General features: G+C 37.9%; 1 protein-coding gene across 4 annotated transcripts; it reads right to left on the reverse strand.

Moving 5' to 3' along the window:
* Positions 1-75: 75 nt before the first annotated feature.
* On the reverse strand, positions 76-19,023 carry LOC107812538 (cell division cycle protein 27 homolog B-like). Of its 4 annotated transcripts, none has more exons than XM_075241475.1 (16): positions 18,722-19,023; positions 17,898-17,970; positions 17,655-17,758; positions 17,474-17,520; positions 16,388-16,485; positions 14,562-14,860; positions 11,130-11,285; positions 9,823-10,039; positions 4,983-5,197; positions 4,824-4,889; positions 3,584-3,703; positions 3,382-3,458; positions 2,532-2,651; positions 2,177-2,396; positions 1,811-2,092; positions 76-300 (listed from the first exon to the last, which is right to left on the reverse strand). In XM_075241475.1, the coding sequence occupies exons 1-16, from the start codon at positions 18,824-18,826 to the stop codon at positions 244-246; spliced, it is 2,256 nt and encodes a 751-aa protein (XP_075097576.1). In that variant the 5' UTR covers positions 18,827-19,023; the 3' UTR covers positions 76-243.
* Between the last annotated feature and the right edge of the window lie 2,681 nt (positions 19,024-21,704).

The raw sequence follows: 21,704 nt of genomic DNA on the forward strand, positions 1-21,704 counted from the left end.
TGGTTTTAAACTTGGATTCTCTTTTATTTACCTATGGGCCTTGATTTGCCTATGTGTTCCTAACACTATCAAAAGTATCCAAATAAAATGTAATAACAATGTTAGTTTCAAACAAGACATATTCACATAATAAAGACATAACATTAGCTATTATTTAAAATGAGAGAAAGGGAAAAGGTTGGACTCTTGATGTTGGGCCAGTGGACCAGGCCTAGCAGATCTACAAGCAGCGGCAGACTTCATTCAACAAAGACGTCCTAGACTGGAGTTTGGGCCTGAGTTCCAATGAACTTGGCAGGCCTAATTCAAACATGCACACAAAAGAAATAAAAGACAATTAGTGAAATCAATATGAGGCCCAACAAAAATAAAATCATAACATGATTTAAAGACACAGTGTAACTAATTTCATTTGTATTAAATATGAGTCAATAATTAGAGGCTTAGAGCAAAACCTTATTCATGGGCAAAATACCCTTTGGATCCCTGGCACTTTAGAGTTCACAAGGGTCTCATGGACCCCGAGCAGTGCTTGTGTCAGGGAAGGACACCTTAACCACAAACCAAGTTCCACTCCAAATACCCTTAACCATTCACAACATACACAAATAAGGTGTTCACTTCAGCAATTTACAGGAGAGCAGCAGTGGACATAAAGGTTCAGACACAGAATTTCTAAATAGGACATCATCATCAGAGTAGAGAGATGTGAATAAATCAGAATTACACCATTACTTTAGGATCACAATCCAAATACAAGGAGGCAAGCTACTGGAAGTGATATCAATGATCATTCATGCATCAGAACACTTAAGGAGACTATCACACAGATGTAAAAACAAGAGTAGTAATGGGATTTATCAGCAAACCAATTCCAGTTCAGAAATGCTAAGTTAAGTGATCCAAGTGATAGGGAAGACATGCACATTAATCTCATTAGTTATACTGAGGATTCAACATTTTAGGGATCCTTGACTAGGTTTATAGTACCTCAACAGTCATTTTAACGACCTTCAGAACAATTAGAGATAAACATACACATGGTTGAGACCTCACTATACTAAGCAACTATACTGACAGCCTTATTCAGACTTCCTAAGGGTAAAAACACCAACAGAGGCATCAACATAAGTAGGAGGACCAGTTTTGATCTATTTCGAGCTGGATAATTTACAGCCTCATCTTCTCTTTTTCCAGTTCATTCAGATAGATTATAGCTCATCTTCCATCTCATCTGGTACATGCAACTTTTCAATGGCAGCCTGATAGAAAATGAGGGGGAACAATGAACAGAACTGATATCAGCTTCAACTTGTCAAAACAGTTTGAGAATAAAACATGTATCCTAAAAAAATATGAAAGACTGCGGGACAAAATCATCAGAACTATTCAGAGAGGAACCGACACTGTCAAGAGGCATCCAGTGAGAAGTGGAAATACCACAATTCAGGAAGCGCTGGGAGTTTGTTTGTGTTTGGGGGGGGGGGGGGTGGAGAGGGGGGGAATCAATAGAAGGGGTAAAGGTGAACAGGACCAGGGAAAAAGATGGCAACATAATACAAATTTTTCCAGCACCAGAGTAACGTAGAAGGTGATTTCAGTAGATGTCTGAATCTTTATTCTTTCTGGTACCAAGTCAGAAGTAGAAATACAATAGAGTAAAAGGAAGAGGGACAACCAGAAACCATCATGCTCTGACATGTTAAAACCGACTTCACATTCAGTGGTAAAAAACTTTACCAGGCGCACATTTGATAACATACATATGTATACATGTGTAGGTATGTACATATATACTGTAGCCAATCACCTTAATGGTTGCAACATCAGTTGCAGATGGTTTTAAATCCAATGCTACTCCAAAATGAAGCATGGCTTTGTCGTACATATTACGCCTCTTGTAAATCCTGCCCATCAAAGCATAGACACTGCTCTCACGAGGAGCATGCTCTTTAAGTTCCTCTAGGACTCCTAAAGCTGCATTAAAACTTTCCATGCTCACAAGGATGTTAGCCTTCTGATACATGGGAAGAGGATTCTTCTTGTCCGCTATGATAGCCAACTCCATCACTTCCAATGCCTCCTCATTTTTCTGTCCATCCATAAGATGCAGATTAGAGTTTTAAGGTCGATATCCTGTTTCAGCATGAAAAATCAGAACAGGAAACTACCACACCTTCAGAGCGTGTAATGCAGTGCCAAGATATGACATGATAACAGAAGAATGTGGATTTATACGCAAAGCCATTCGAAAGTGATGTTCTGAAAATTCAAACTTCTCCTGTCGGAGATATATCATCCCAAGCCCATACCAGGCATTGTAATGCCGGGCATCCACACGAAGCGCACTCTGATAGCTCTTAATACCATTTTCAAAATCTTCTAAAGCAACATATCTGAAAATATAGACAGCAGGAGCTTACAACAAAAAAAATTAATGATGCACCTCATAAATCGAAAAGAAAGAAGTTTCCAATCCACATTTAGCCAATAAGAAGGGAATGATGAAGAAAGTGGAGGAATGGCCATACTCGTGACCACAAAGCGTGTGCCCATATGCAAATCTGGGATTTAGTTGTACAGCTCGCTGAAAATTTTTAAGAGCAGTTTCATGATCTTTCTGTAAGCTATAGCAATTACCCATAGCACACCTGCCACACCATGGATAAAGAACATTACCAACTATGCTTCATATCATTAAGAGAATAGATGATATTAGTTTTTCTGTTTAGCTCCAACTATACTTGCTACAGTCATTTTAGAAACATCATTTGGCACCGTGACAGATCAAAGCTTTACTTGGCCCAAGAACTCCACAACAGCAAACTTATAACCAACTTCAAATGTATGGATGCATGATAACCTGTAGCAGATGCAGTCTCTTGATTACATATCAACATTATGTTTCAACGTGCACTTTACAGGTTATATTCCAGGCAAGAATGAAAAAGGCCCCTCCTAACAATCCACTTTAGTGAGGCATTTTCTCTTCTAGTATAAGCAGCTTCAAAAAGAATATCAATTTTGACTAAGTCAACCATTTCGGTAAACTTCTTGATTATTTATCCACACCCTTGAGTGAAAACAGAGAAGACAATATTTTCACACAGAAGGATATAATTCCAACTGGTGAAGCAGTAAAAACGTAACACAGCAGGAAAGAAAACCAAAATATAAGTAAGTTACATCGTCAACAACTTGATCAATGATCAAAAGCAAACATGGCGATGGCCTGGTGATCAATGGTACAATCCATGAGTAAAATAAACTAATACTGCTATAAAGAACCCCATATAACCACATATCTCTGTACAGAAGGAATAAACAGCTCTAGTAAAATCTGCATAACAGAGTAATATCTTCGGATTTTACAGGAATTACCAAGATTGAGAAGCTAATCTATCAGTCGATACCAGCTCCTGAGCCAGATAACTCAACTTCATGTCCTCCTTGAGATGCTAAAATAAAAATCAAATAGTTTGTCAGGAAAGAAAAAGGAAGAGAGGACATGAAGTAAAATCTGCATAACACAACAAAGCATAGAAGTTCTAATTGAAACACTGAAAGAGCAAAGAAGACTCACATACAACACTGTCGAGTACATGTCCATTCCTTCTAAACTATAAGGCGAGGCCAGACGAGCAAGGCCAAATGCATTATCTGCTTCTAGATAATCAACCATTTCAAAGTATGCTCTTCCAATCTGGCATTCAAATTTGCACATGAGATTCCATAAATAGAACGATACCAAGAGAACTTTTTTTATTTTATAAGTAACAGATACCAAGACAACTTGAGAGCAAGTTAAGCTGAGAGATAAGTAAAAAAAAGGAAGAACTCCTATACCACTGTAGAAAAGGCTAAAGATCCTAAAAACAGAATAAAATGGTCCTGAAGATAAAACAGCAAGGTATACGTTCTCCAGACCATGCAAAGCAGTGCCTACAACCATGGTCGTTGACAAGCAATTTGACAAAATCACAAGAAGAAATGCACTTAGGGTGACTGTGTTGAGTGTTCACATTTAATGGACCTGTCAAATCCTCCCAGAAACATAGGATGTCCTTTTAATTCTTACCCAATAATCTACAACAACAACAACAACAAACCCAGTGTAATCCCACAAGTGGGATCTGGGGAGGGTAATGTGTACGCATACCTTACCCTACCTTATGAGGGTAGAGAGGCTATTTCCGATAGACCCTCGGCTCAAGGAAAGTACTAAGTGGGAATTGATCCCTGCTCCTCTAGGTAGATAACTCTACATTCAACCAAGTGCACCATTTAGCCTCTTTCCCAATAATCTAGACTCTGTAAATGACAGTTTCATGTCCCATCCAAAGGATTTCGTTCAGAAACTCACACGGCAGTATCAATATCCTAGATAACAACCACTGTTGGAAAATAGTGCTCCCTGCTAATCGAAGAAATCCGCAGAAGACAAGCATATCTAGTCCAGGCCACCAGATATTCTTGCTGTGTACTCAAACAAAGCTAGTCTAAACAATATTTCTTCTATATATCTATGTAACAAATCTAAATGTTGGACTTACATCATGAAGGACCAAGAAAGATTCACAAAATCAAGCCAATAAAGAAAGGAGCATGTCCAGCTAGGTAGGAAAGGAATTTGTAAGCAATGTCAATTAGACAACAAACAAATAAACAGAAAAGGACAAGACAAGTGGATATCTCCTATTCCTTGAACTAACACAAAGGGAAAACTTAAATCAACAGGACTTTAAACGATCGGAAATATAAAAATACAGCCATTACCTCCAAGAATATTGGGAAAAAGTAATGAAAACAAACAGAACCTTTACCTGGGAAAGCACCCATCCAGTTTGATAATGCTTGTGTGGTAGTTTGTTATAAACATCTAGTGCATCCTGTTCCACCAAAAAGCATCAGATTTCAATCAAATCAATGCAGTATCACGAAATGAACAATGGATTCATCCTTTCAAAATCAAAATGCAATACCTGGCATCTATATAAACACGAAAGTCTGTAACCTTCCCCAAGGATCCTGAAAAGGGCCAATATTTCTGCAGCACCTGAGAGGATAGATGTGCTACTCACATTAACCCCAGAGGCAGAAGTTGTGGGCCCTTCTTGTTCAAGAGGTCTAGCATCTCCAGATGGGTATGATGAAGTCATATTTAGCCGAGAATCATCAGAAATGTCATACCGAGCCCCTGAGATGCAGACGTAACACAGTTGAGAATAAAACACATCCCAAAGGTAGATGTCCTTGTGCTTAGGTAGCACAGTGCACAAACACTAGAAAGAAGTTCCACAGAAATTTAGCTATGGATTTCTAGTTTTCTTGTTTTTCTTTGGGTTGATAGCAGTTATGTCAGATGAAATAACAATTCATATGTACTCTTGAATTCTTTCAAAATGATTAATGCATCAATCATCTACTCCAACAGCCAAATTGCAAATAACTAGAACGGGGAATTACTGAACTAGAGTTTCGTTTCAACAAAATACAAAAGAGGAGAAAAAATGGTCAAAAGAAATAGAGGAAGGAACCCAATCTCCTAAAGTTTGTGAATGAACCAGTAGATTATACGAGCATGCACAAGTTTATTCAAAAGCAATCCATTCGGAGCACAGATGGAGACAAGGTGGGGTTTGCTGCATCCCTTAAGTTTTAAAAAATAGGCCAAATAGGTGTACGGCCCCTTAAACTTGGCTCCAGTTTCCATTTTGATACTTTAACTTAGCGTTTTTCCTATTGAACACTTTAATATTATATAAAGTGATCTATTGAACACTTTACTCATAACCAATAAAAAAAATAAGGTGCGTGTAATTCACACATGAATGACTTAGCAAAAATGACAAATAAGAGGGAGACACGTGGCATTTGGGCCCAAATAGTCAAAAAGAAGTTTTGAAAACAAAAAAGATTTATTCTAAACACCCCCTCCCACCGTCATCTTTTTCCCAACCACCCCCTTTCTTTTTTCATTCCATGGAATCCCACCAGCCTAAGTGCATCATCGTCCAGCACCCCAGCAAGCGTTGGGGGTTGGTTTCGGATATCAGCTTCATGGGCCTCTTGAGCTTTTGATTATTTACTACTTCAGTGAAGCTTAGATCTGTTAAAAATGAGGTGTCATCTGACATTCACTGCCTACCTGAAATAGGTTATTTTGACCAGAGGGACGGCAATATTATAATGGACTCAACTGTGTTCAAACCTTTCTGTCCCGCAGCTGAAATCAGTAATTCTTAGGCAGTATTAGGGAGATTAGTTGCTGAAATTATGTATACTTGATGAAGAAGTTTAATTGGATTCATCGTTGGATGTTGCATCGGAAGTTGAATCCACATAAGGTGTGTACTAAAAGGCCAAGTAGATCTATGCTTCATGGGCCTCTTGAGCATTCTTTACCTTCTTGAAGTATTTACACGCATTCTTTGATGCAAAATTCTGTCCATACCCTTCGATGATATAGGATTGAATGTCCTTGGCAGCTTCATCTGAAATGTGCAATCCATCTGTTCTGGTCTTCCATCGTTGTAGTATCGGAGATTCGTTCGTGTTCTGTCTATTACTGATTTCGTGATTGGTGTGTAAATGTTAAAACCTTAATAAAATTTATTCCGGCAATAAAATTTATTAATTCCGGCGATCTCCATTAATTCCGGTAATAAAATTTATTGTCGTTCTTCTTCTACTTTTAAAAAAGTCAATTTTGATTTAAACAAAAAAAAAAAGGAAAAACATTATCTCAAACCCATTAAATTCACGCGCGTAAGAGGGGGTGAAATACAGCTCTCTTGCCATGCCAGCTTTGTGTTTAATAGGCATACATTGATTTAGGTTGAAGTGTTCAATAGGTAATGGGCTTAGTTAACGTGTCAAAATGGAAACTGGAGCCAAGTTTAAGGGGTCGTACACCTATTTGGCCGAAAAAATATGTTAAGAAATTATATGTCTTTATAAGATGATAAAAAGTTTCAAGCAAAAACCAAAGTCTAGTGATAGGAGGGCGTAGAGGTCGAGAATTAGGATAAAAAGTTAGTGGGTAGCCGTGCGTTTTACTTGTCCATACCAGTAGTATTAGTGTTAGTTTTGTATTTTCTTATTTTTAGATTCCTATTACTACCTGTTGTTTCTTTCGCTTCGGTTTTCTTGCTATCTTGCTGACGTTACTGCTTGTTGCTACTTGCTACTGCTTCTTTTTTCATCTTTCCTTGAGCCAAGGGTCTATCGGAAATAGCCTCTCTACCTTCTCAAGGTAGGGGTAAGGTCTGCGTACACACTACCCTCCCAGTCCCAACAACAACAAAAAAAAAAAAAAAACCAATATAATCTCACAAGTGGGGTCTGAGGAGGGTAGTGTGTACGCAGACCTTACCCCTACCTTTGTGAAGGTAGAGAGTATGTTTCCGATAGACCCTCGGCTAAAGAAACACTAAACAAGAAGCGACCAACATTAACAACACAAGGAAAAAAACAAAGACACTGTGTACCAAAGATTCTAAAAACAAGAAATACAAGAATACTACTAACAATACTGGTAAGAATGACACAATATGGAATAACAAAGGTCAAGGAACACAAAAATGTAAGAATAATACTAATACTACTGGTACGATTAGGAGAAACTCTCGACTACCTATCAACCTACAATCCTAATTTTCGACCTCCATACCTTCCTATCGAGGGTCATGTCCTTGGTAAGCTGAAGCAATGACATGTTCTGCCTAATCACATCTCCCCAATACTTCTTTGGCCTACCTCTACCCTTCCTCAGACCCGCCATGGTCAACCTCTCACACCTCCTAACCGGGGCATCGATGTCTCTTCTCATCACGTGCCCGAACCATCTCAGCCTCGATTCCCGCAATTTGTCTTCCACAGGGGCCACTCCCACCTTATCCCTAATAACTTCATTCCTAATCTTATCTTTCCTGGTATGCCCACACACCCACCTCAACATTCTCATTTCGGCTACTCTCATCTTCTGGACATGGAATTTCTTTACTGGCCAACACTCAGCACCATACAACATAGTCGGTCTAACTACCGTTCTGTAGAACTTGCCCTTAAGTCTTGATGACACATTCTTATCACACAAAATACCAGATGCGAGCCTCCATTTCATCCACCCCACTCCAATACGATGTGTAATATCCTCATCAATCTCTCTGTTACCTTGGATAACAGACCCAAGGTACTTGAAACTATCTCTCTTAGGAATGACTTGTGTATCAAGCTTCATGGCCACTTCTGCCTCATGCGTCCCCTCACTGAACTTGTACTCCAAGTATTATGTTTTCGTCCTACTCAACTTGAAACCTTTAGACTCCAGGGTATGTCTCTAAACCTCCAACCTAGCGTTAACCCCACAGCGCGTCTCGTCAATCAGCACTATATCATCTGCAAATAACATACACCATGGCACCTCCCCTTGGATTTGTCGCGTCAACACATCCATCGCCAGAGCAAATAAAAATGGACTAAGAGTCGATCCCTGATGTAACCCCATCAACACTAGGAAGTATTCCGAGTCTCCTCCCACAGTCCTCACCCGAGTTTTAGCACCATCGTACATATCTCTAATCACCCTAGTGTATGCTACTGGGATGCCACTAACCTCCAAACATCTCCATAAGACCTCCCTCAGGACTTTGTCGTAGGCTTTCTCTAGGTCAATGAACACCATATGCAAGTCTTTCTTCCTCTCTCTATACTACTCCACTAGTCTCCTCACAAGATGAATGGCTTCTGTGGTCGACCGTCCCGGGATGAATCTGAACTGGTTCTCAGAAATACACACTTCTCCTCGCCCTCCTCTCCACCACCCGCTCCCAAACTTTCATAGTGTGACTCAAAAGCGTGATACCCCTATAGTTGTTGCAATTCTGAACATCCCCTTTATTCTTGTACACCGGGACCATCAAGATTCACCTCCATTCATCGGGCATCTTCTGCGTCCTAAAAATGACATTAAACAATCCAGTAAGCCACTCCAAGCCTGCCCGGCCCGCGTCCTTCCAAAATTCTACCGGAATCTTGTCCGGCCCAGTCGCTTTACCCTTACTCATCTTCTGCATCACCCGCTCAACCTCCTCCACCTTAAAGCGCCTACAAAAACCATAATCTCGTTGGCTCTCTGAGTTCTCCAACTCACCAAGTACGATGTTCCTGTCACTATCCTCGTTCAAGAGTTTATGGAAATATGTTTGCCACCTAAGCCTAATAGACGCCTCATCCACCAATACTTTACCATCCTCGTCTTTAATGCACCTCACTTGATCCAGGTTTCGAGCCTTCCTTTCTCTAACCTTAGCTAACCTGTACATTCTCTTGTCACCACCTTTACTCCCCAGCTCCTCATACAGGCGCCCAAACGCTTCATTCTTAGCCGTCGTGACCGCTAATACACTAGGATTGTTGTTGTTGTTGAAGAGATGATATGTCTTTATAAGATGATAAAAAGTTTCCAGCAAAAACCAAAGTCTACTTGACTAAGCTACAATTTAGCTCCATTCAGGCTTGGATGTCAGCAGATGACCAGCCAACTGCTGTTCAAGTCCAATAATAACTTCTGCAATTGGAGAATAAATAAGAAAGAAAGGAAAACATTCCCCAACAATCTGTTTTACTCCATGCATTGGTGTTCACTGGTTACAGTCAAAAGTTTTGTAATAATACTTCAACTTCAAGCAATTATACATATCAAATCTTAAGATTCATCTGAAATATTTATGATAAGTGTCCACCAACAAGGTGTACAATCCCTAGACTGAAAATACAATGAACAGAATTGCCAAAAGAGCAGGCAAAAATATCAATCACCTTCGCCATAGGCTTCGGTAGCCCAAGATTGTGCCTTTCGACTTGTCATGGAACGTAAAGTCATTGAGCTAAGCTTCGAACTACCATAATATTTGGAAGTGTTATTGGTGCCATTTCCAGAAGCAGCTGATACATTTGAATTTGTGTTTCCAGTAGATTCCCCAGAAAGCCTTGAATTTCGTCGAGGGACAGAATCAGAAAATAACCTCCCAGATATCTGGAAATATAAGAGATAGCGAACTCAGATCCAAAAAATGGGGAATGGAAATCAAAGGAGATAAGTTGCGTATTCAAGGTGCACAATCCTCCAGCTCAGATGGATCCACCAAACAAAACACCAGAACTGTAAAATGTGTTAGTGCTTAAAACTGAAATAAAGGAGATGAACGCTACAAAGATGAATATAATCAACATTGTACTTAAATTATAATTAATTTTTTCCCTCTTTTTAAACAAAAATAAGTAAATAAAACAAAATAAGAGGAAGGAGCCTTAAGCCATACCAAAAACCCCTAGCATCTAACAACTGACTTCTACAGGTGGAAAATTGGAAAAGGAAAGACAGCAGCTTGCACCAAAAGCTTCACAGACTGAAAGTTTGCTTCCAAATTACGACAGAAGAGAAAAATAGTAATACTTATATGGTTATTACCAAAAAAATAAAAGCTTTTACTTTGTAAAACTTTTATTCTTACATGAGAATTCACTGTATCTTTTTATCGATTTGGTAACAACAAACACCATCGACATATAATAATTACCTTGAAATTCTGAAAGCAGCAATCGCTATAACCCCTGATTAGCAAACGTTGTGTTCTTCGGATAAACCCGACAGGAAAACCAAGCAAAATACCAAAAGATCTTTCAAACCAGTGGACACGTCCGAAATTCACAGAGAAAAAGCTAAACTAATCCAGGTGAAAAAGAGAACAGCAGCTAAAGGATAAAGCAAAATTGAAAGCGGCGACCGCCCAGGAGAATAGCCACGAAATTACCAAGAAATCCTTTATCCAACCATGGAAATGACCAAAATGTCCCTTGTGAAAGCAGGGATGTCAACAAAGACCTCCTTGCTTCACCTGTTCCTACGGCTCTTCTTATATAGTAGAATATAATTGTTTTGTGAAGAGTCATATATAGGCCTCTTGATTGACAGACATGCTGGAAATCATGCTATGGCATATGAGGAAGTATGACATTACTTCAACGGAATAATCAAAAAGCTAACTATATCTTGTAGCAACTATACAGAGAAAAAAAGTAATATTAAAATAGTCTAGATGACTGAAACCTATGTATTTGCAGACCTTTCTTAACTTCCCCTCGTCAACAAACTTTCTCCGAGGGGCCTGAATGGTTGAATTGACAGTTGATCGTGGAGAACTATCAGCACCAGCCACAGATGCATTATTCCCGTTTTGCTGAAAATTTCTACAAACTGGAGGTGGAACCACTCCTGACAACTGCAAAGAAGCTGTATTTAACAATCTTTCTAAAAATCATACTGAACAGAAATGCCGGTGTTTCCAAAGAGTATATAAGAATGTCCAATTGTTCCCTGCCGCTTTCTTTAGCGTTAGTCGAACTAGTTGCTCTAGTAAAGAACATTAATTGTCTCTGTATTCTTTTATCTTGACTAAGCTCTAGTCATTATTCTTTTCTTTCTGACTCTTTGCTTGTACTGTGGTAGTGCTTGCTTAATATTCCTATAGTGGCAGTGGTGAACAATGGTAGAGTAAGGTTATGTCCTCGGGTGGGACAGGGGATGGAAGACAAGGGTGGTAATGGTGCCTCTAGGTTGAGAGTAGGGTCCTGGAACGTAGGGTCATTGACGGGGAAATCTAATGAGTTAGTGAAGATTCTCCAGAGGAGGAAGATCAATATAGCTTGTGTCCAGGAGACTAGATGGGTGGGTACTAAGATTCGGGATGTAGAGGGGTTTAAACTTTGGTACTCAGAAGGCGTGAGGGACAAGAACGGGGTAGGAATATTAGTTGATAGGGAACTCAGGGAGCTAGAGGTAGATGTTAGGCGGGTGAACGACAGGCTGATGGCTATTAAGTTAGTTGTTGGAGGACGTACTGTTCACGTTATTAGTGCTTACGCACCTCAAGGGGGCTTGGACGAGGAGATCAAAAGGCACTTCAAGAAGGATTTGGACGAGGTTGTGCGAGATGTTCCTCTTAACGACAAGCTATTCATAGGTGGAGATTTCAATGGGCATATTAGGGCTTCTAGGGGATATGACGAAGTGCATGGCGGCTTCGGTTTTGAAGTCAAACGAAGGAGGAACTTCGATGTTGGACTTTGGTAAAGCTTTTGATTTGATTATAACTAACTCGTGTTTTCATAAAAGAGAGGAGCATTTGTTCACCTTCCAAAGTATAGTGGCCAAGACCCAGATTGATTACCTCATCTTCAGAAGGTGTGATAGAGGTCTATGCTCGGATTGCAAGGTTATTCCAAGCGAGAACATCGCGACCCAACATAGGCTGTTGGTTATACATTTGGAGATTAAGAGGATGACGACAAGGGCAGTGTATGGTCAACCAAATATCAAGTGGGGAGCCTTGACTAAGGATGTAGCCCAACAGTTGGGAGAGAAGTTGCAGGAAATGGGGGCCTGGAGGAGTAATGGGGACGCGAGTAATATGTGGACCTCGACAGCGAATTGTATTCGGAAAGCTGCTAGAGAGGTGCTACGAGTCTCGAAGGGTTACCCTAGTAGACACAAAGGAGATTGGTGGTGGAATGGACAAGTTCAAGGAAAAGTGAAAGTCAAGAAAGCGGTGTATTTGAAGCTAATGGAGAGCAAAGACAAGGAGGAAAGGAGTACAAATAGGGAAGGATATAAGAAGGCTAAGAAGGAGAAAAAGTTAGTCGTTGCGAAGGCTAAGACTGCAGCGTTTGAACGTTTGTATGAAGAACTTGGGGCCAAAGGCGGGGGACAAGAGGTTGTACGCCAACGAAGGTAAGGGAGAGAAAGGACCGTGACCAAGACCAAGTGAGGTGCATCAAAGACGAGGATGGCAATGTATTGGAGGATGACGCACATATTATACGAAGATGGCAGACGTACTTTCATGGACTTTTGAACGAAGAGGGGATAGGAACATTGTGCTGGGGGACTTGGAGCACTCCGAGAATCATTGAGATTTTGGGTATTGCAGGAGTATCAATGTTGAAGAGATTGTGGGGGCTATGTGTAAGATGAGCAGGGATAGAGCGACCGAGCCAGACGCGATTCCTGTGGAATTTTGGAAGAGCGCGGACAGAGCAGGCTTGGAGTAGCTTACTAGGTTGTTTAATGTCATTTTTAAGACGACAAAGATGCCTGGAGAATGGAGGTGGAGTACGATAATTCTAATGTACAAGAATAAGGGTGATATCCAAAATTACAACAACTATAGGGATATCAGCTGCTAAGCCACTATGAAAGTTTGGGAGAGGGTGGTGGAAGTAAGGGTGAGAAGAAGTGTGTCTATTTTCGAGAATCAGTTCGGATTCATGCCGGGGCGATTGACTACGGAAGCCATTCACCTTATTAGGATACTAATGGAGCAGTATAAGGAAAAGAAGAGGGACTTTCACATGGTGTTTATTGACCTAGAGAAAGCTTACGACAAAATCCCGAATTGTTGATTCCAAAAGGTCAGAAGCTTAAAATAGTTTTAGTTCCTCATTTTATTAAATCAAATGAATAAATGCCCTTGGACAAAATAGTTTTACTTCCTCATTTTATTAAAGCAAATGAATAAATACTGTTGAATCATTCTCTTTCAACTGTATTAGTTGATTTTCTAATGTTTACCTCTTTATGTAGTCAATCAAATAACTAAGATAAGCATATTATATTTTCTATCATCATCTCAGTTAATGAATCACAAAAAGTAATACTTTTAACTTTTCTTTTTTCTTCAAAAATTACATACAGAATCAGTCAATGTCTGGTTGTAGACTGGAATCATTTTAGTTTAAGGGAAAAAAAGTTATTTTATCTTTAAAGAAACATACAAAAATTAAGCATCTCCACTGCAAACACAGAGCCATAGCTGGCAAAAACAAATGACCCTTTTCTTAAGTTAGCGCCAGAAGAAACCAGTTCCTGATTGCCCATGTAGAAAAGAAGCAAAAGAAAATTTGTCACTGAACAGCCAAACTAACAATAATGGTGGTAAAGCACTGACAACCGCATTTTCATAAACAGTGTGGAATAGTTATCTGGAACAAATACAGAACTGGATAACCATAAAATAGCTTTATGATTGCAGACAGAATGCAACCCATGCCAGCAGCAGCATAATCTTAAAAAGTAAGACAGTCACCTGCTTTTGTGGAGTAAATAGAAGCTATCCCTAAGATTAACAAACGGATAAGCTGTTATCCTATTTCTGTGGCACTCTAAGCTATCTTCACGTATAAAAGGACTTGAGTATGATAACATCTCCCCAAATTGTTTTATCAAAAAGTGCCACTTCTGATTTAGGTGAAACCAATTTTAAGCTCTATTACAATAACCCCCAAATGAAAACAATTGGCACCGTTTAAAATTGTGTTCTACCTTTCAATTAACATAAATACAATTAAAGAGTCAGCATCTATGTTGCTCGGACTCTTCAAAAATGTTGGTGGGTGTATGCCGGATCCTCCAAATTTAGTGCATATTTGGAGGATCCGACACGAGTGTGGCAGCACTTTTTTGGAGAGTCCGAGCAGCATAGGTCAGCATATCGAATTACCTGTGTAGCCATCGGTGAGGGAGTGCTGTAGAATGACATGTTAGTAGAACCCCCACCTATATTCTGGGTAGCAGCTGCTCCAGTATAATTTCCAGAAATTTCTCGAAGATTATTGCTGTGGGTATGTCTTGATTGCCTAGGACTGATGTCGTCCGAGACAATATTCCTTGCAAAAACTACATTCTGATCATCAGTAGCTGCTTCAAATGTTTGGGACTGGGTTCCTTGGTACAAGTGTTGCTTCTGAATGCAGAGAGAAGATGCTTCCCCGAAAACTGCAGCTGCTTCTTCAGCAGCACCTGGTATATCATGCAACATAAGGACGCAAAATATAATTAGAATGGTAATCAACGACAACTTTCCTCAAGTAGAAAATAGTCCGAAATATGAAGCCTTACTGAGCATTTATTTGAAAAACAAATAAATCGCATGTTCAATCATTCTTAAGTCAATGGAAATTTATGCAAAAGTTTTCAAAAACAATACACCGGTCTAGTTCATTTTCTTTATAGGTAAGTTTTCCAACCACGCAAGTTCACAATGACGGCAAACAAGAGAAATATCCCAAAATTCTGCAGAAAATGTTAGAAACTATAACAATTAGCTGAAAACACTTCATTTGTTTCCAATTACTTTAAAAGATGATGGAAATGTTTCCGACTTTCAAAACAAAATCTCTGGTGACTTCATATGATTGTATCAAATTGTAAAATCACTCTAAAACAAAACAATGTTATCTACATATTCCCAATCACTATCAGTTAATAATTCTTTTTCTGATTGAAAAAATGTGTCAAATGTGTCATGTGTCAATTACAGTAAAATTATAAGGTAATGCTAGGGCTAACAGGACGTAGGTTAAGTTTCATCTAGTTGGAATATCTAATAATTTTTGTGGAGGTAAACTGTAATCCCTACAATTCCTCTTTCAGCCCTTCTAAGACCAAAAATAGTATTTGCATTTTTCTAACTTGCGTAGTTGGTCCAAAATATGCTAGGCTAGTTTGAACCTTAAATTTAAAATGACATGCATATCTAATATGAAAATTTTCGTTAAAAGAGTCATTATTACTAACACTGTAAAAGTAATTCAAAGCTTTTTTAAGTCAATCCCTAGGACGTTATCTATTCATGATCATTCTTGAAAGAACTTGTCAGGGTTTTTTCGCCAATTACATAAAAAAGATATTATCCAATTTATGACCTATCCAATGGTTACACCTAAATATAAGCGGCAAACCAAGACACATGATATTTGTCCAATGTTTGACAATGTCAAACTACGAATTTAGCTGTTCGAACAATGAAGACTCAACTCCAAGTCTCTAACAGTACTTATACTTACTACAAGTATAAGGGAATTTTACTTATTCTTTATGGTCACATATTCTCATTGCCTGTTCATGGTTAAAACAAACATAGTTCAACAACCAAAAAGGTTTTAAGACTGTTCGTTCAATCACAAACTGTATCCGAAATTCTAGCTTAAGAAATTGATAGAACGAGGTCTACAGGTAGTCACAAAATTAAATCACTCAGAATTGATCATTAAAGTTGTTATTTGTATAACCGAGAAATTAACTTTTCCAGCTTTAAAACTCTGTGGGTGGGTGGTCCAATCATCTACTCTTCTCCACTTAAATACCAGACCAAGTGCACAAGTCAGGATTTGAACCCATCACGTGCGCCACCGCACATCCAGCACTGTATTACTTTTATTCTGGAGGCAGCATTGATTGTTAAAGTTGTTCCAAAACAAATATTAAAACACAGCCAAATATTCCAAATAGAACTTAAATATTTGTTCAAATTATTCTAGCACAAACCTAATATACACAACTCTTCATATGCAGCCCATAGCAATGGATCCAACAACAAAGCCTGATTGAAATGCTGGATGGAACTATTTCTTCTATCTGTATACCTGAAATAATTACCCAGTTAAGAGAGTACCTTGGAGGAGTGCAATCCATATGCGGCTATGCACAACAACAGATCACCGCTATCATAACTCGTCTTATTCTCCATCAATTGTTAATTAACAAAAAGTTAAGGGAAAAAAAGAAACAGAGAAATATGTTCAACAACCTTAAGAAATAACTCAAGAGACATCATTTACGACAACACACCAAAATTTGAGAACAAGTTTATTAAATTAAGAAAATGAAGAAAGTGTTATCATCTACAAAATAGGTGGTTATGAGGCAGTATTCAGCAAAGTCCAAGGTCATTTATAAGAATATCAATCTTCAGTTTGGTTTTTGAAGAAACTTGAATGCATTGTGGTGAAAAAATTCCTCCACAAGTATAATGACCAAGTTCCAAACACTGAATCTAATAGGAAAAAAAAAAAGAAATTGAAGAAACAGGGACGGAAGGATTGTATTGATATGTATAACCCTTTCTGCACTTCAATAAAGTGCTAATTTTCACATTAGAATAGAAGAATCAACATTCTTAGCGTTAATAAAGTTTGGCGTAGTTCACATATTTAAGGATGCAGTTTCTGTACCAGTCTTTACTAGTAAAAGGAAAAGATGCTGTTCTTATGCCATACCATCCTTCTCCATCATAGTACACTTGAATACAATGTTAATTATCACAGTAGCACAGAAGGATCAAAAATTTTGAAGTTAATGAAGTTTGGCATAGTTAAAATATTTGATTATGCAGTTTCTATACCATTCATTTCTTTACAGCAAAAGGAAAATACAGGATCAATGAATTTTATCAGCATGAAGAAGCTTTCATGTGTACTAAACATGATGATGACAAGTGGAACACTACCAAAATCCATTGTTGCAGTGAGAAGTATTAACTTCATACTTTCCAGATACATCAATGCAGTTTCAGAATGAAGAAGCAAGGCTAGAAGTTAATCCTCTTAAAAAAGACAAATTAAAAATGTGAACCTGTAAATAAGCCCAAGAAGGTAATGCCCAGCTGCACCATTTGGAACCTGCACAACAATCATTTAGCTATAAATTGAAGAAGCATGTCAATGGCTAACAAGAATAAATTAACTGGAGGCTACAACACTATAAAATCTGCAAAGTGGATAGATATTTGGAACAATGGTTTTTATAACTCTACCTCTGCAGCTGGTTCATTAGGGGGGCAAAGTGCTGTCTCGGCTTCATTGAGAAGACCCATCTGAAAGCATGATAGTGCAAACAAGTAGCGGGATTGAGCCATACCTGTCCCTTCATATAATAATGATGATTATGAGCATAATCCCAAGGACAAAGTCAGAAATCCAAAGATAATACTCAACTAACAAGTAACACAGAGGCATGTTCATTGAATTATGTAAAAATAAAAAAATACCACATATACCTTTTAAAACATGGTATGCAGCATAAGCCTGTTGGTTCTGCAGGTAGCACCCAGCTAAAAGCTGCATATTTGTCTGCACTCAACATAGCATATTATATTAAACAAGCGAAGTATTATGAACAGCTTTCATAGACAACATTAAGAGATTTCAACAGAAGGACATCCCAAATGTGAATAATGTGTCTATTTAGGGACCAGTAGTAATTAAAATCATCAGTGCGGAGAACATTGAAAAGGCTTGGAACTGGGATAATACTAGTCTAGTTCCAAACCAGCAAACTATTAGAGAAGCTTACCACTCCATTTTATTTCACAAAACAAGACATTGATGAACCTCTAAAATGAGAAGAGAATTTTTTCATTTTGATTGAAACTCCAAAAACCATAAGTATCTTTGCTATATACAAAGAGTGGTAAGCATAGTGCCTGTAGCTTTTCAGTAATTCTAAGCATAATATTCTCACCCCTGCTTAAATATTCAAGAAGCTAATTGTTTGATATCAATCGGTAAGAAAGAAAAAGAAAGTTTGGATATTGTGTCATCCACTACTCTACTACGTTACTAAACCCTTTTCCCCAAACACTTCAAATAGAACCCAAATAAATTTAAGGAAAAAAAAAGAGAGAGAGAGAAACACACGCGCGCTAATTACAGTAGAGCAACAAGGAAATAAGGAAAAAAGTCCCAAAACCTAATCACGGCATTTCTAGAAACCAACCTAAACTCATTCAAAACCTCAAAATAGTGGAGTAAGAGATTTCTCCGACCCGATGAACTGAAGAGAAAAGAGAGCGGGTGGGTGAAAAAGAGTGGAGATACCTACCTCAGAGGGGAACTCGGCACAGAGGCGTTCGCACATGAAAATGGCGTTGCGGTGCATAAAATGCCGCAGGCTGTTCTGCACACACTCTATTAGTATGCTTTCCATTGATAATTTTGGGTTCCAATTCAGAAGGAGACAGCGATTCCTAAAGCTCAGGTTTTTGTATACATTTATTTTGAGAGAGAGAGTATGTGTTGCTACACTGCAGTGTGTGTTTGTGTGTGAGATTCAATTTTTCAAACAGGTGGGAGGCACAAATGTTGCATACAAGCGATCGAAAACTTGAGCACCTTTTGAACATTGACAAGATTTTGAGCCTGTTTCTATTGGCTTATTTTAAGGGTTTTAAGTCAAAATAACTTTTAATCCATTTTGAAGTATTTGGATAGATTAAAAAAGTGATTTTAAGTACTTATTTTTAAGCTAAAATGGCAAAAGCCAAAAGCTAGAATTCCTAACTTATGGCTTAAAAGCTATTTTGGCTTAAAAGTCACTTAAAATAAGCTCATCCAAACGGACTCTTAACCCCTGACACACATAAACGACTTCGTTTGAATGCAAGTAAACTAGGGAGTTCTAATTATTAGGGACAAACTAGTAGTCGTATAAAAATATTAATTAAATTAAATTATGACTGGACTTGTTTGAACATATTAGATCGTATTAATTTAATAAATTTTAATTGTCATCTTATTTGTCAAAAGGATATACCCAATAATAAAATCTCTATTAAATTAATGGGACTTATATAGTCATTGAATAACTTTTTGTTCTATATTTTTTTAATTATATTATTCAATGTTTAGTATTATTACATTATTAAATTTGATACTTGTTAATTTTTGTTGTTACACTTGGCATCATCACATTGGGATATTGTCTAGATTTTAATGAATAAAATCTCTATTAAATTAAAGGGATTTATATAGTAATCGAATAACTTTTTTGTTATGTATTTTTTGATAAGTTTATTAATTTGTACCAATCTCTTGTAAGGATAGAATAGACTTTACATACCCATGTATAATCTATATATAACTCATGTAAACTTTTATATGATTAATGAGAATCTCATTTTGTTACATGGTATCAGATTGATTAGGTTCCTTCTGTACGTTCTTCTCTTTTCCAGCTTCATGTCATCATATTCATCTCAATCCAGTTCTTCAATCTCTAGTGTTATGGCTGCCTCTTCCTCTCTTCTAGTTTCATCCCAATCTGCAATATCTCTCTCTAACATCAAAAATCGTGTTCCCACTATTCTTGATTGCACCAACTACATGCTATGGAGAGAACTCTTTTTACCCGTATTCAAAGGTTATGGAGTTTACAGTTTTATCATTCGGAAATTTGTCAAGGACAATAATTGTTCTATTGAATTTGATGATTTCGGTTTTTTTTTATCAAGGACTTCAAGACGAAAAAAACACTTCTGAGGTGCAATAATACTGGACCTCTCTACTCTCTATTGTCTTCCTTTGGTGATGGTGCTACTTCTACTGCTTTTGCTGCAATTTGTGCTTCTCCAACTCTTTGGCATCACCGTTTAGGACATCCAAGCACTTTAATTTTAGCAAGTTTAGTTCGAGAAAATAAATTACCTTGTACTTCTTCATTGAAGTATTTAAATTTCTTATGTAATGCTTGTCAACTTGGCAAGCACCATAAATTACCTTTCATGAATTCAAGTTCTTTTACTTCTTTTCCATTTGAATTGATACATAGTGATATTCGGACTTCTCCTATTCCCCATTTACTGGTTTTCGCTATTACATACTCTTTCATGATGATTTCACTAAGTTCTCTTGGGTTTTTCCTATTAAACGCAAAAGTGAAGCTTTCACAATGTTCAGAAAATTTTATGCCTATGTTCTAACTCAATTTTCTTCTAAGATTAAAATACTACATTGTGATGGGGCTGCAGAATATGTTAAACTTGGTGATTTTTGCTCTTTTCTTAATGACAATGGTATTTCTCTCCGAATTTCTTGCCCACATAGGCACCAACAAAATGGCAAGGCTGAGCGTATGCATCACACTATTCTTAATATGATACGCTCTCTTCTTTTCCAAGCATCCCTTCCCTCTCAATTTTGGGTAGAAGCACTCCACACTATTGTTCATCTCCTCAATATTCTACCTTCTTCTGTAATTAATTATAAAACTCCATTTGAACTTCTATTTGGTAAATCACCTACGTATGATCATTTACGTAATTTTGGTTGTTCTTGTTATTCTAATTTAGATGACTATTGTCAAAATAAATTAAGTCCTCGTTCCAAACATTGTGTTTTTCTTGTTTATCCATCTAATTACAAAGGTTTTTGGTGTTTTGATCCTTCAAGTAATAAAGTTTTTATTTCACGGCATGTACAATTTGATAAAGATTGTTTTCCTTATCCATATCTAACTTCAAAACTTTCTAGTTCATCCTCCGTATCTCCCTTCGAATAAACAAAATTGATCTTTCTTTGCCTACAAAGTTTTCAGCTTTTACATTGTATTCCACATTAGTGCCTAATATTTCTCAACCATATTCTTCATTATCCTTATCTTCTAATCTCAATTCAAATCCTATGACCCCTAACCACACCCCCATTGCAGATTCTTCTCAATCCTTTACTCAATCTCCTAGTAACCAGCATCTTCCTTCTACAAGTCAAATTCAAACTAGTGCATCTACAGAATCTTTATCCTTAGCCAACCAACCATACAATCAAGTTTCCTCTCGTACTCTCCAACTTAAAGTTCAGTTTCATAATCTTAAAAAGGGCGATCTCTCCATTAAGGAATATGTCCATCGCCTCAAATCTATTTGCAGATGCCTTAAAAAGGGCGAGTATCTCTACTCCTCCTTCATACCAATCAACCATAGCCTTTGTTGCAAAACAATAATTTTCTACTTCTCATGGTCGAGGTCGTGGTAAAAATTACAATGGAGGTCGTAACTCTAATGGCGGACGAGTTAGAGGCCGTCATGATC

Source organism: Nicotiana tabacum, chromosome 21, assembly GCF_000715075.1.
Source record: "Nicotiana tabacum cultivar K326 chromosome 21, ASM71507v2, whole genome shotgun sequence".
NCBI lineage: Eukaryota > Viridiplantae > Streptophyta > Magnoliopsida > Solanales > Solanaceae > Nicotiana > Nicotiana tabacum.

Excerpts from the sequence above, each read along its gene's own strand:
- LOC107812538 (XM_075241475.1), bottom strand. The coding sequence starts at position 18,826 with ATGGAAAGCATACTAATAGAGTGTGTGCAGAACAGCCTGCGGCATTTT. Across the intron at positions 11,286-14,561 it reads CCTCACCGATGGCTACACAG|TTGTCAGGAGTGGTTCCACC; the intron begins GTAATTCGATAT and ends GCTTCTTTGCAG. Across the intron at positions 301-1,810 it reads CTGATGTTGCAACCATTAAG|GCCTGCCAAGTTCATTGGAA; the intron begins GTGATTGGCTAC and ends TGTTTGAATTAG.